The sequence below is a fragment of the Ambystoma mexicanum genome, chromosome 9, assembly GCF_040938575.1.
Source record: "Ambystoma mexicanum isolate Mex_15411 chromosome 9, UKY_AmexF1_1, whole genome shotgun sequence".
NCBI classification, from domain to species: domain Eukaryota; kingdom Metazoa; phylum Chordata; class Amphibia; order Caudata; family Ambystomatidae; genus Ambystoma; species Ambystoma mexicanum.
In genome coordinates, this window is record NC_090931.1 from 971,070,505 (window position 1) to 971,086,026 (window position 15,522).

Consider the following 15,522-nt stretch of genomic DNA (forward strand, 5'->3'; position numbering starts at 1 on the left):
CATTGGAAGGGGACGTGGTGATGGGGCTTGTGGGGAGTGGGAGCAGATCAGCAGGGAACATAGTTCCACTACTTCTTTTGGTACACCTCGACCACTGGAGGAGGAAGAAGTTGGAGGGGTAAAGCCAACTCCACCTCCACGTTTTATACCCAAAACAGCTCAATCCCAACAAGTTTTAAATGTATCACTGGATTTCAATATCACTATGGCTAAAGTGATGTCATTTATAGTAGACACTCGGAGAAGAGCCCAAAAAAACAATACAAAGGCACTGAGGTATATCAGCACAAGAATGCAAGAACTCGTGCAGACACACTTTCAGAGGCTCCAGGGGATGTTTTACATGAGTAGAGAGATGAGGAATATGATTAGGGGGGAGTATCTACCAGAGGAGGACAAAGTTATTAACTCCTGACAAGTAACCTAGGTTCTCTCCCAATTAGGAACATTCCCCCTAGGGACTGCCTCTCTAACGGGTGGGATCCGTTCCAATATACAGCACTGCTAAAAAAAAAGAAAAAAGGGCAGCTGGCCGATTCGGAAGTCGAGCGCAAGCATCAGATGAGGATGCAGATTTTATTGAGGAGAAAAAAGTGATCTCTTTGCATCCCTATCTTGAAATCAATTAAGAAACAAATTGCTCCTTCGCTAGTTAATCTCGTGATCACAAAAGCAGTGAATCCATGAATCGAAAAAATTGTTTATTGATGTCACAGATAATCAGGCTAATCCCGTGCGTGAAGAATGTCCTGTCTGGTTTTTAATGGCTGTAACCGTATTAGAAGGGGCCATTAGTACTGTAAAAATTAATCAATCAGAATTAGAACAAAGAGCATTGGAAAGAGCACGAAACTCACCATTGGCGCATATCTGACAGAGGCTACGCATCCCAGCATAATATATTATGTTAACTGTGTTATGTGAGGGGTCAGAAATGCGAGGCGGACAACTAGGTAAAGACTTTTCACAATTAGCTGTTGTATTAACTCAAAAGGGTGTGACAAACTCCTCACTATCCCTAACCTAAAGATTTCCATGCCTATCAAAATGAAATTAAAGGAAAACAATTAAATAAAAGGTATCTGTCCCTCACACCTATACATACATTAAACTCATAAAGGTTAAATATGGCAGTTCAGGTTTAACAGAAACAAGTTATGCTCAACATAAACCTGATACCTATGTATCCCTTATAGCTGAGTCGGATACCCTTACACAGGTTCAAAGCACGTTTTCCAATCAAGGTTCCAAAGAATAAAGTTTCTTTTCTATAGCTAAGTTCTACTCATTAAGTTTTTCTTACTCCAAAAGTCTTTCACCTGGCCTTTGACGAAGTTCCCACAAGTGTTTATCTTCAAGCTGATAGTCAATATCTTAATGTCGCTTCTTCTTGGAAAAACAAACACTTCCACAATTCCTCTTGATTCACAACAATTGTTTGTCAGAATGGCTTTCTCCTTGATAACAAAAAACATCCACAATTCCTCTGGTTTCACAACAATGTTTTTGTAAAGATGGTTTCTACCACAGTTTATCAAAAAAAAAAGCGGCCTTAGCACTTTCTTTCCTTGACAACCTTTAACCACAATGCAGTACTTTAATGTCTTCTTCTTGGCCCACTGACCTGCCAGTATACCCTTTCCTGGTATACTCGCCTGCCACGATAAAAACTCTTAACACTATTACATGTACTCTGTGGTAAAGCTTGCTTCACACTTTTAGAAAAGTTCTTGAATTTCAACAACATAAAGATTCACAATTTCTTATGCGAGGACACAATGCACATTGGTGCTGTTCCACTGATTTATTTGCCATGGGCAATGCAGGTTATAGTCCTCGCCTCCTTGATACTTCTTACAAGGAAGATTTCTTTGATGACACTTTTTATTTCATTACTCCACATCAAACAACTGTTGACAAGGTTTCTTTATCACATTTGCTTTTTCTTAGCTTAGGCAATGCTGGTTGGTGTATGGCTTAACTATTGCCTCTTCCTCACTCTGAGAATAATAGTTACAATTTCTCTGCAATATTGTTTTTTTTACCAATGTGGGCTATAGGTTCTCTGAAGTATTGTCCCCTCTTTACTTTGGCATTGGTGGTTATAATATTCCTTCAGTATTGCCCCCTCTTTAATTTTGGAATGCAAGTTTTTACCTTGCTTCAATATTGCACTCTTTGACAATAGCAATTGTACCATGTATTTTCTTGCTTTCCTTTAAAGTGAGTCTATTGCCCATGTAACTTCCTTGCATTAGTTTGGGAATCATAACATTGTTGAGCGTGCAGCGTTCTGGGGTTACCTAACCTAGGCCAACTTATCAGCTTCTCCACATGCATCTGCTCGAACCTCTGTTGCTGTTTCTTCTGTGCTTTTCTGAACGTCTGACGACTTTGGTCGAATTTCCACGGCCCGTGCCGCTTGGGAAAGTAGCCTGCCTTGCTCCTCCTGCAAACCCGGTGCTAGCCAGCCACCGGGACCAGGTACCACATAGAGAGAGCTTCTCCCTGTCACAGGGTAGCTTGTTCACATACCGCTTCCTGCTGCCCGACCTATGCAGTTCAGTTTTTCTACCCCGAAGACCCTCTCAGAACCGAACTCCGATTCAAAGGTAGCGACGGCTCCGGCGTCTTGATTCCTCTGCTTCTGCTGCTGCAACTGCAGCTGGCTACTCATACTACTGCCCCACCTTCTTGTTTTCATGGACTGCACCTGAGGGGGTTTTATATATTCAAAAGTCCCGCTCAGGTGTGGTCTATTAGAATTGTAGAGGAGCAGTTACATGCCTCTGCAGGAAATTCCATCCTCCCCCCCCCACCACCACCTGTATGTTGGAAGCCTGAGATTGTACCATGCTTGACACTGGCAGTTGCGACCATACCAGGGCGAGTATTCGAAAGAAGGTATCCACTGAGAAAACCCTATCAAATGTGTCCCTGAAGAGATTATAATCTTATGGAGGAACTCCCCGAAGGAATATGAAGAGTGAAAGAGGAGCTTGTGATGTCACGAAAGATGAGCGTGATGCCCTGAGAATACTGGCTGAAGAAAATGCATGGATCTTATAGAAACTGACGAAGTTAAGAATCGAGTAAACTTTATCTGCGAAAAGAAGATTGCACGTGTGAGAAGCGCTGCAGAAAATGCAAGCTGTTCAATAACTGTTCAGATGCTGTAACGCAAGTAGATTAAGTAATCTTAGAAGCTGGCTATAAGTAGTGAATACATTGCAGGCAAAGCCACCGTTGTATAGAAGCTGGATATCAGTGTCATGTATTTAGTATTCCCAGACCCATGGAGAGGAAAGGCTGAGAGCTGTGTCGCAGCAAGAATAAGTTGCGATCGTGGACACAAATGGCAAGGCTGTTTGACCTGGTGTCAAAGCTGAAGCAGCCAAGACTGGTTATCTATTCTTGAAGGCGGTGAACGTGAGAAGCTGAATCATCCCTTGTTAATGTGCAAAGAAGGAACACCAAGCATGGCAAGTTTTATTCATTTAAGACATTTAAATACAAAAAAAGGACTACATTGTGGTCTCCTGTCACGTGAGCCAAGGATGGAAATAGAGTTGAGCATGGAGTTCTAGAATAATGATAGTTCGTGCTCGCACTCCCTAATATTCCCAGAGACAAGAATACTCTCCAAGGCCAAGTTCAAGGGCGATATTCATGGCAGAAGGGCATGGGTGATAGATGCTGGGCTAATTGAGTGGGGAGGTATAGTCAAGTCCACCTCCTGGCACCTGAGTCTGAGCTTACGTGCTGCTAAGTGAACCGAATGTTCCAGACTGGCACGAGCGTGCCAACCAATTGTAGAGGGCCGTATAACAAAGGGCCTTATAGTTGGAGAACCAATGATATACCGTGTACTTAAGAATGTTGAAGATGACATGTTAGAGGGGTGGTATACGAATTGTTCAAGTCACAATTGCTCGAATGACAATTGACCTTTTCACAATTGACCGAATTTTGAAGGTCAGTTCGGAAAAAAACAATCTGAGGGTCCTACACGCGTGAGGGATCATGGGTACAGTGGACGTCACACTAGGGAGAGTATCACTGGCACGCCGTAGATCGCCCATTTTCGAGTTTCGAAAAATAAACTGTAATACTCCGCAGCTGCCACTAGATGTCAGCCTATGCACAGCATGTGAATCTAAGCAGATACAAGCATCAGAAATACGATTACGATGAGTAATGTATCATATATAGGTCAATTGTGAAAAGGTCATTTCGGACCCTTGTAATTCGGTCAATTGTGCATTCGAACAATTGTGTTCGAACAATTTGGGTAATACTGTTAGAGGTAGGCATAAGTTGTCCACCTGACCATAAATAACCAATCACGATCCCACCCCTTATAGAATGCATACTTACATGTTCCCCTTAACCCAATCACAACCCTTCGTAGGTTTTTCTTTTTTGCCACATAGTATGACGTCACGTCTGACGTATTTTTTGTATAAAAGACTTTTTATGAAAAATTATTCAAGAGCTTGAGCAAACGTCCGTTGTAAGTCCCTGTTTTAGACAATTGTTAATAAAACAGCAACCTTTGCCATCTTCCCAAGTTGGTTTGATTATTCGGTGTCTGTTATTCTGCATCCCCATCCATTGCATGCACGATACCCAAAGGGCTTTGCGCGCAGAATCGCTACACTGCAAATTGCAGTTTTGTGGCTCTCCGCCCCTCTTCCCCATCCCGGTACTAAGACTTGTCGCTGTTAGGGAGAAATCTCAGAAATTTGCTAATTCTCTCCAATTTAGAGACACCCCAGCAACTTTTCTGGATTTTGAGGACTTGCTATTTTTAACCTGGAGAGAGCGAGACCCTTTTTCCCACTCATTTATTTTAATGTGATTTTGAACTCTGCGTTTCTTTTGGTTATGGAGTCTGACAAACTCCATAGGCATCATCTTTTACATTGTGTCACACAGCATCTTCCGTGCAGTGGCACAGGGAAGTCTTTCAGATTTCCCAAAGGTTTAAATACCTTCTCTTGGATAAACTACTGTTTCCAAGAGCAGTAAAGTGAAATTGACTTTACTTATATTTGTAACTTTGTAGACCCAGCACACACTATCTTAGAATAGGGTGCTGGAGGGGTTACCTAGTGTCCGCCTTGTCTAGCTTCTCATGTAACATTTTTTATGTTACCCTTTTCTCACTGAATGGCTGGTGGCAGTGGTTTCGTTTTAACTACTGTGGCATGCATTTACTGCAGGCTGCGTACGCAGCTGCAGTAAAGCACCCAAGGATGCAATCAAAATGGCCCTGGTCGTCTTTTTTTGCCCATTTCTTTTTGGAAAGGTCCTTCTTGAGATTTACTCTGTGCTCCAAATCAGGTTTGGTCCCATTGTTCGCTTTGCCTTTGGCGGGATTCACGAGTGAAGCCCACCTCTGGCTCCAGGGTGTCTGGGGTAGACAGGTGTCTGGGGTAGACAGGAAGTGAGGGAGGTGCCCGAAACTCCCTGTGCTTAGTCTCCTAGGAGACCCAAATGCACTCTGTGGTGATTGGCCAGCTGACTGTCCGGCATGGACAGCCACCCTGCTGGGTGACTGACAGCTAGGCTGGAATGAATGGGAGAGAACTGGATAAAAGGCGAGGCTTTTGGCTTGGAAGGCAGAGTCGACCACTGGATGAAGGAATAGAAGAACAACTTGAAGAGGACGCTTGCTGCAACTCCTGGACCCTTGTTTTGCCCGGTAAAGCCCTGCTGCTGTGCTGAAACTCCAAATTTGTATCGACAGAGAAGCCCCTGCAAGGACGACTTCTCCCCTTCAGTTGGTGAGACCAATCAACTCCAAAGTAAGCCACCTGGACATCCATCTCTGAGCTGGTTGAATTTCCACAGAGTTGCTGCTGGAAACCGTATAGCCAGGGACAGGAACACCAGATTGTGTGCGTTGCTTTTAAGCTGGCCTAGAGCTCCAGGACGATCCTCCGGACTCCCAGGAAGCAGGACTGACTGACTGAGCCTGAGCTCCCTCAACAGAGTGCGGGACCCCAGAAGCAAGGAAAGTCCAACTCGACAGCCAGGCACTACTGTGTTGCTATTTGCGGTAGACGCGAGGAGCTGAAACACTGAACTGCCACTGATTTGAAGATTGCCGGTTGCGAGCCGTGATCGTCCAATTGCAGTGCAGGAGTCCCCAGAAGTCCTCCCTCTTGTCCCCCCGACTGCGGCCACGGAACAGTGAGATCTGCAGAGCTGCACAGGAACAGAAGTCAATTGCTGCACTTTTTCTTCAAAACAAATGTACTGTTAAGTCTGAGATAACTTGCCTCTTACTGTAGAGTTGCTTGCATCTTCTACCAATCACAAGTCTAATCGGATTGTGGCCCTACATTTCATTCTTCTTTTCTTCAAAGACTTCTATAACACTGTGCAAATACTTTCTACTTACCTGCAAAGAAGTGCTTGAGCTCAGATAGACTTTTGCCTATTGACTTTGGCTTAGCCTCTTTCACTGAATGACTCTTATTGGGGGATCTAAAAGTATTTGCCTGCTTAAGAATATTTGTGGTCTCTTGTATGTTCTAAATAACCTTTTCCTTTGACTTATTACTGTATGATTCTAAATGCAACAGTGATATATTAATGTCCCCAGCACCCTAGCAATTGAAGTCACCCGAGGGTGTAGGTAGTGTCTGTGGGCCATCCCAAAAGGGTATCTACTGATTTAGAGATATTAAGAGTGTGTATTTCATGAAGTGTATTATATTGCTCCCTTCTGAAGAAGGCTTATTCTAACTGACTGATAAATTAATAATTGTTTATTCAAGAAACCTTGAGTGTAAGAATTTATTTGAATACTTGTCACTGTGAATCTCTGTGTAACTCCCCTACAACTCACAAGCTGGGAGGCTTGTGAGCGGTAGAAGATGCAAGCAACTCTACAGAAGCAACCAAGACAAGTCTCAACTGAGATCAAGTACGGCTACAACAACAAGAGGTAAGTGCTCTCAAACTTTACAGTACCTTTGGTTAGAGGAAATGGTTCCAGCTGGCTTCTGTTCCTCTGCAGCTCTGCAGATCCCTTTGTTCCTGGGCCTCAGTCGTGGAGACACGGGGGAGGACTCCTGGGGACTCATGCACTGCAATGGGACGGTCAGCAGCAGAAAAGGACAAACTTCTATTCAGCGGCACTTCACGGTTTCAGCTCCTTACGTCTCAGCAAATAGCACCACTGCGGACTCTCGGATACCACTCCGGACTTTCCTCGCATCTGGGGTCCAGCACTCTGAGGTGGCTCAGGCTTGATCATTCCTGCTTACTGGGAGTCCGGAGGATCTTCCACTAGCTCAGGTCCAACTTAAAAGTGATGCACTCAGTTTGATGTTTCTCTCCCTGACACTTCGGTTCCAGCAGCAGTGGTAGTACAGCCCCCTCCGAGACTGTACTGAGACTCTGATTGGTCCCACCAACTCAAGGGGAGAAGTCGTCCTTGCAAGGCTTCTCAAGTCGAGGTGAATTTAATAGCTTCAGCACAGCAGCAGGGCTTCATCGGGCAAACCAACGGTCTAGGAGTTGCCACAAGCGCCTCTTCCAAGTTCTTCAGATTCCTTCGTAGAGTGGTCGACTCTGCCTTCCAAGCCAAAAAGCCTCGCCTTTTATGAGGGTTTCTCCCATCCATTCATGCCTAGCTGTCAATTGCACAGCAGGGTGCCTGTCCTTGCCGGACAGCCAGCCTCCCAATCACCTTTGGGTACATTCCTGTAACCAAGGGGATTAAGCACAGGGAGTTTCGAGCACCTCCCTCCTTCCCTCAGTTCCTGCCTCTGCCAGACATACTGGAGCCAGAGGCGGGCTTCACTCGTGAATCCGGCCAAAGACAAAGTGAACAAAGAGACCAAACCTGGTTTGGCGCGCAGAGTGAATCTCAAGAAGGACCTTTCCAGCAGGAAATGGCGAAAAAAGAATACCGGGGCCATTTTGACTAAATGGGCACCCATGGGTGCTTTACTGCAGTTGCGGTCTCACTCTCTCCAGGTTAAAAATTAAAAAGTCCTAGAGTCGAGCAAAAGTGTTGGGGGGGTCTCTAAGGTAGAGAGGAATTAGCTAATTTCTGAGAATTCTCCCTAAGACTTTAGGACACTGCACTTAGTTGTACATGCTACTCGGTACTTAGCTTGTTGGGTTATATAGTATCCTGGTCCTCCTTGATGTTGGATGCTTGCCCTTGGCATAGGGTCCACATATAGAGATTGGGGATAACCGTTTTAAATATACTTGTTTACTTTGTAATACTATGTATTATGACTGAAATACTTATTTGAACTGATATTTATGTATATGTGGACAAATAGTACCTCTGGGTCAACCTACTACCCCTACCTGAGAGTTGAGCCTTGTCGCTATAAAGACGTTACACACATATTTTCGGGGTTGACCCTAAGGTGAAGGCTTGACTGGTGTTTTTAGCCTTCACCTTAGGGTAAGCTGCTGTAGGATCCTCAACAGAGGGTGGTACAAAAACTGCCTTAACACTGGGGAAGAAAGAAACCCTGAAGGAAAGGCGCCAGGGGGGTGACTTGCAGTCGGCTTATGCCGCGCTGGAATGTTCCCACGAATGCCCACAATCTCACGAAATCTACATCAATCGCAATGAGAATAAAAGTGCATAAATCAAAGGTAAGGAAAAGTAGTTATGTGCTGTTCGAGCAGCTAAAAAAAGAGTACCACTGTGGATAAGGAAAGGAGGGGGGCTGGCAGTTACTAATTGTGCAGGGAGAGTCCACTGATTACTTGGGTTCGGACTACAGATGCCAGAGTTTCTTGGCTTATGTCGTTTGGGTTTAGTTAAAGTTGAGTGATTTCAGCAAAGTTCTGGAGTTATTTGCAAAGATTTGTTTGCTTAAGTCTGGCTGTTTGAGCATCTCCTTTCAAGAAAGAAGTATCGTGCTCAGCTCCTGTCTTGACGTAGAATTATAATGTAAACTGAACTATTGGTGCCATTTTAGAAATTAGTGGGATCCTTTTATTATCCAAGGGGGAGAATTTGTAGTGGTAGAGCTGGTAGTGGTAGGAGAAAATAGAATGTTTGCATTCTACAGGATAGCCATTGGATGTTGTGAAATTTGCATCATGTGCTTATTTCATTGATTGTTTGTTTTGCCTCTGACAACCTCTAGGTTTGTTGCCATTATCTTCTGGATTACCCGATGTAACTAAGCTGCATAACCTGAACATGCCTGCTCCACATTTCATTCAAGGTTCTGGTTTACAGGATTTTGTAAATCCTGGTAAGTCCTGCACAATTAAGCCTTTGTATATCTATAGCACAGTGGTATCAGTTTGCATCTATTCATAATTGCAACACATTCATTGTTGTAGTCAAAGGATTGATCTTGCGTTAAAGATTGTTTGTGTAGACGTGTGACTGTCCTTTTCTCCCCCTTTCCCAACCTGTTTGTTGCATGCATGAGGCCCCAGACACGTTTCTAAAAGCACTTGCATATATTGCACATAAACTGTCATGTTAAGGACTTTTAGTGAGCCCTGAACTTTTGTATCCATATGGGTGCAAAATCCCTAAACACATGGCTACATCTACCTTGCCCAGTCATACTTATTATGTCTATGGGCACTTTGCCTGGAGCTGCCTCCTGCATGTTTTTACATTTCTGGGGTGCTTTTGCTTGTTCCCTTGCTTTTTTGATGGGTAATTTTGCATTGTCGCTCTTAAATTTAAAGAAATATCTTCTCCCTCAGCCCTGGTTGTTCACCACTGCCTCTCAAGCTTTTTATCAGGGAGAACTGACAGTTTTCAGAAACTGATACTTGCAGAGTATGCATCTTGCCCCTAAGGGACTGCCATATTCTCAATTCTTTATTTTTTGGGCCAGAATGCCGCAGGGATCCTTTAGGCATCCACCTTCTTTCTATGCCGAAGAACAGCATAGACCTTATTGGACTGATATCCGGGTGCAAATATGTGACCAAGAGCCAAAGCGTTAAATCTAACATTTGATGGAGGGGCTTCTTTCTGCTCTTCCACTGCCCAACCTCCACAACTAACGAAGCGTGTCACACTCTATTAGTAAGTCCTATAATTTGGTCATAAATATTTTGCTTTTGTCTCATGTTCCTCATATAGACCTTCCCATGAAGTCAAAGCTTAAAAGACCAGGCAATTGTCAACACTTTACAAACCAAAGTAGTTTTCTTCATTGGTCAAGAAGAACTGGATTACTTTACATTGTCTGCTCCCTCTACATTGAGAGTGCACTTCCACACTTCAATGTAGTCTCCCATCATTAACACCAGTGGGAACACCTCACACCAGATCTTTTGTTACACACTACTGTTCCGGAGAAATTTGTTGGAGCCTTTCTTTGAGCCTGTGCACGACTGCAATTTGAAGGTGGTCTCTTGGAATGTGACTTTTCCTGTTACCATTACAACAGCTATGAAAGTTAACCGTTAGGCTATGCAATCGGGGCATTTCAAAGTCTTTTACAGGAATGTCATAGTCCATAGGAGACACATGGTACTTGTATTTGAATCTCATCTAAAACATGGCATAAACGTAGCAGCATATTTTCCTACCCAGAACTTTCTTTAAAGGGCAAGACATAGATATGCCTAATATAACGTTAGCATTGAACATTGTACTGTGTGTATCTGGGTATGTGAAATACATGTCAGTATTATGCTGTTTGACTGCCAATTATTAGATTTCATTCATATTGGGCCAGTTCGCCACCGTAAACATTGTTAGAGTTAAGGTACATCTTGTCGCACCCAGAGTTAGCATCTCCTTATTAGTTATGTTATGTTACTTGACATTTATATAGCGCCTAATATATCATTGGTATGACCTCAAAGCATTGGTAGGTTGAACGCCCTCAGGAACCGTAGTTCGGGTCAGTAGATAGAGTGTTGTATGGTGCGTGGGTGCACCAGATATGTGTGCAGCTGGTGTGGTTGTTGGATGATAGCTGCTTCCTAGCGATAGGTGTGGTGCTGAGAATATCAGTTGGATGTGTTCAATCTGGTGGATGGACACCCAGACTGGGTTCTGGCTGTGTTAGGCCTGATGAACGCCTATGTGAACAGCAGGATGGAATGTGCTCAGCTAGCTGCGTTTTATTAGGGTGAAGAGGTGTTCATGGTGTCATATTTGTATGTGAACAGCTAGGCCGAATTATCAGGGGTATAGCTGTGCTCTAGTTGAATGATGGTGTATAGTAGAGAGTAAGCGTAGTGGTGTGATGTGGTGGTTTACAGTAAAAGCGCCTGAGACCAGGCACGTGAGCAGGACGGTGGGGTCATACCTAGCGACATACAGATATATATATATATATATTAGTTATAGTTATATTACGTTACTTGCCGTTTATATAGCGCCTTGTATATCATTGGTATGACCTCAAAGCACTGGTTGATTGAACGCCCTTGGTTCAAGTCAGTTGAGAGAGATGGTGCATGGGTGCACCGGTTATGTGCGCTGCTGGTGTGGTTGTTGGATGAGAGCTGCATTCTAGCGATAGGTTTGGTGCTGGAGAAGTCAGTTGGATGTGTGCAGTCAGGTGGGTGGACACTCAGACTGGGTTCGCGCTGTGTTAGGCCTGAGGAACGCCTATGTGAACATCTAGGCTGGAATGTGCTCAGCTAGTTGCGTTTTATTAGGGTGATGAGGGCTTCATGGGGTCGTATTCGTAAGTGAACAGTGAGGCCGAAATATCCAGGGTATAGCTGTGTTCTAGTTGAATGATGGATGTATAGTAGAGAGTAAGAATAGTGGTGGGATATGGTGGTTATCTGTAGAGGCATCAGATGCAAGGCATGTGGACAGGACAGTGGGGACATACAAAGCGACATACTGGTAAATATCCACTTCATCCGTGCCATCTATTCCATCCGTACCTTCCACTCTATCCGTGTCATCCATTCGTCTGGACCATCCGCTCTTTCCGTGCCATCAATTCCATCCAAGTCGTCCACTCCATCCGTGTCATCCGTTAGGCAGAATCCTGTCCAGTGCCCTTAGGGACCACTACACGCGATTAAGACCACAAGTGGTAGTACAATTTCACCTTTGGTACAAGCCTGTATTGCACAGTTAGAGTGGTAGCAGTAGCAGAGCAGCCAGACTTATCTCAAGAGCAAATGAGCAGTAGTAGAGATTACACAAAGGACTACAATTACTGTGACTCAAGCAAACACTAACTCAAGGTTTCTGGTTAAAAAGTAAAAGTACATTTATTTTTAGACCATCTGTTCACAAAACACTTCACTTCTATTAAATTTAAACCACACTTCAAATATACTACACACAACCAATTCCCCTTGTTCAGAACAATTCAAGGTAAGTACCTTTGGATTTGACAGACCAGTGTTGTGAAACAGACGTTAAAGTGGGTTACTACGCGATCACTTTTTGACAGCAATGACAGTTCGGTCTTACAAAGAAAGGCGTACCCACGAGAAGAAATGTTACCGTAGTCAAACACACTTAGCACATGAATTAACACAAGAGAATAGGGAGTAAAATCACAGGCAATACTTTTGTCAAGACAGCTAGAATCCGAGGACACTTTCTAAAACGTAGATAAGTCAAAAGGCCTGCGCCAGTGTCAAATGGTACAGGGTCCTGTTGTCGAGGATCACAAGGTTAGAACAGTTCACAATTCGAGAATGCCAGGAATATTTGGATATCGTCACAAGGGAAGCAAAAGTTATAAGAGGGAAGGAAGACAAGGGCAAGCCTTGGGTGAGGAGAAAGGGTTCACCCCAATTCCTCGAAATTGGACACAGTACCTTATTTGTTTGAAGAAAAGCTGGTGCTACGGCAGTTGTTCCTGGTAGTTCCTGCAGACTCACGGTTCCTGGAGCTTCAGTCGTGTGGACAAGGAAGACGACGTCTGGAGCGATCTGCACTACCCAGGGATGAGGCCAGCAGCAGCGAAGCAACAGTGAATAAAAGGTGCGCTCCTTTAAAACAGGAGAGGCTCTTCAGATGGCTATCCGGACCACCAGCTGTGTGCAGCGATCTCGACCAAGAGGAGGATCCTCTGGCTGTGGAAGGTGAGCTGGTTGATCCCACGAGGCTCAAGGGAAGAAGACTCAGGACTGGATCTTCTCTTGTCGTTGAAGGGTAGATAGCTCAGGACTGCAGCAGGGCTTTACCGAGACTTGGGAGTTGCAGCAGCCGTCTTCTTCTCCGCTTCTCTTCGGTTCTTTTCAGTTCCAGTGGCGACTCTGACTTCCAGCCCAAGAGTCCTGCCTTTTATGCCAAAATCCCCCATTCACACAGCCTGGCTGTCAATCACTCAGCAGGGGGGTTGTCCGGCCCGGACAACCACCTCTGCCAATCGGCATAAAGTGCGACTTGGGTTTTCAAGGAGACCCTGTGCAGGGGTTGACTAAATGCCTCCCTCACACTCAGCCCACCTAGACACCCAGATGCCAAAGGAGGGCTTCTGGACAGAAGCCCGCCAAAGGTTGGCGAACAAAGAAGGCAAACCTGGTTTGCAGCGCAAAGTAAAACACGAGAAGGATTTTAACAAAATGAAATGGCGATAAATCCCGACCGGAGCCAAAATAAAAAGTATTTGGTCAGGCGGGTTTAAGTTCAAAGCTAATTCAATAGCCTAAAACAGTACCACGCTTATATAGTATAATCACAGTAGAAAAGTTAGGAAAGATACCACTGCCACCAGCCAAGTCTTAGTGTTAAGAGAGCAAAATAAATCTCAGAGAAGTACAGACAAAAAGGGATAGGAACTTACACTTTCCAATACTCCATGTAAGATGGGGTGTACTGGGTCTGTAGTTCTAAATGACTACATAAAGTAAATGGCAACTTTACGTGTTTCTGGGGGACAGTAGTCAGCCCCAGAAAAAATGGAGTCAGAGTGAAGTCTCAAAGACCACCCTGTGTCACTGCACGGAAGGTGCTGTGTAACACACAAAAAAGTGGGGCTCATGGATTGGTGTAGCTCCAGAGCCGAAGATCACACAAATAGTAGAAATACACATGGCAAAACACATGTAAGAGTGGAAAAAAGGGCTCACACTCTTACCAGGTGGAAAAAATAAACCCCAGAAATCCAGCAAAGCTGCTGAGGGACTCACTAGGTGAGGGAAATTAGCCATAAATGATAATTCTCCCTAACACTCGCCCCCCCCCCCCAGCCCCCAGACTAAGGGACAGGAGGATTTAATCCACTCTTGGGTGGATCTCATACCTCTAGTCGGTTATAAACATCCTAGAGAGACCATAAGCATTTTGGTGGTGACTTCCTGCTCTGTGCTCAATGGTAAAATCAAACCCTTGCTGGCAGATTGACCATCTTAGTAGTTTAGGGTTTTCCCCTTTCATTTGCATCAGCCATCTCAAGGTTTGGCGGTCAGTCTGAATAATGAAAGTAGATCAATACAAGTATGGTCTAAACTTCTTCAGTTACCACACAATAGCAAAACATTCACGTTCTATTGTTGCCCACCTTGTCTCAGGATCCTTTAAATTCCTGCTGATGAAACAAATGGGATGTTCCCTACCGTTCTCATCCAGTTGACTAAGGACTGCACCTATACCTATATCAGAAGCATCAGTTTGTACAATGAAGGGTTGGTGGTAGTCAGGAGCTCTTAGGACTGGAGCTTGACAGAGGGCTTTCTTCAGGCCTTCAAAAGCTTGAGTACACTCCTCATTCCATCTGACCTTTTTAGGGAATTTTGGAGAGGAGATGACATTCAATGGAGAAACTATGGACCCATAGTTCTCTATGAAGTTCCTATAGTACCCTGTGAGACCTAGAAAGGCTCTCACTTGGGTTTGAGAAGCAGGGGTGGCCCAGTTTTGTACAGTTTGTACTTTGCAAGGCAATGACCTTATTTCACCTCCTCCTACCTCATGTCCAAGGTAGACCACTTTGCTCTGACCAATTTGGCATTTACTTGCCTTTATGGTCAGATTGGCCTGCTCAAGAGCCTGCAAAACATACCCTAGGTGATCAATATGTTCTTTCCATGTATGCCATGCAGAAGTCCTCCATCCCGTTCAGAACTTGATTGACCATCTTCTGAAATGTAGCAGGTGCATTCTTTAGTCCAAAAGGCATTACCTTAAACTGGTAGAGGCCTGCTGGGGTGGAGAATGCAATTTTCTCCTTGGCATGGTCTGTCACGGCTATTTGCCAATAGCCTGACGTTAGGTCAAATGTGCTGAGGTACTTCGCTGCACCAAGTTTATACACTAACTCATCTGTCCTAGGTAAAGGATGGGCATCAGTCTTTGTGACTGCATTTAGAGCTCTATAGTCAATGCAGAATCTCAACTCTTTGGATCCTGCCTCTGGTACAAGCACAACTGGGCTAGACCATGGACTAGTAGAGGGTTTTATAACCCTGAGATCAAGCATCTTGTTGACCTCATTCCTTATGTGGGTTTGGACATTGTCTGACATTCTGTACCCCCTGCTTTTTACAGGCAAACAGTCACCAGTGAGGATATCATGCTGGTCCCAAGGGGTCAAGCCTGGTGAAAGTGAGAACAGGGAGGCAAACTGA

General features: G+C 44.4%; 1 protein-coding gene across 2 annotated transcripts in view; it reads left to right on the top strand.

The window, feature by feature from the left end:
* The window catches only part of GORASP2 (golgi reassembly stacking protein 2), a 547,667-nt gene that overhangs the window by 492,867 nt on the left and 39,278 nt on the right, over window positions 1-15,522 (top strand). For both annotated transcript variants that reach the window (XM_069616189.1, XM_069616190.1), the window contains one exon: window positions 9,138-9,248. In XM_069616189.1, the coding sequence (XP_069472290.1) occupies window positions 9,138-9,248 (111 nt within the window). The remainder of the gene's footprint in view (window positions 1-9,137; window positions 9,249-15,522) is intronic.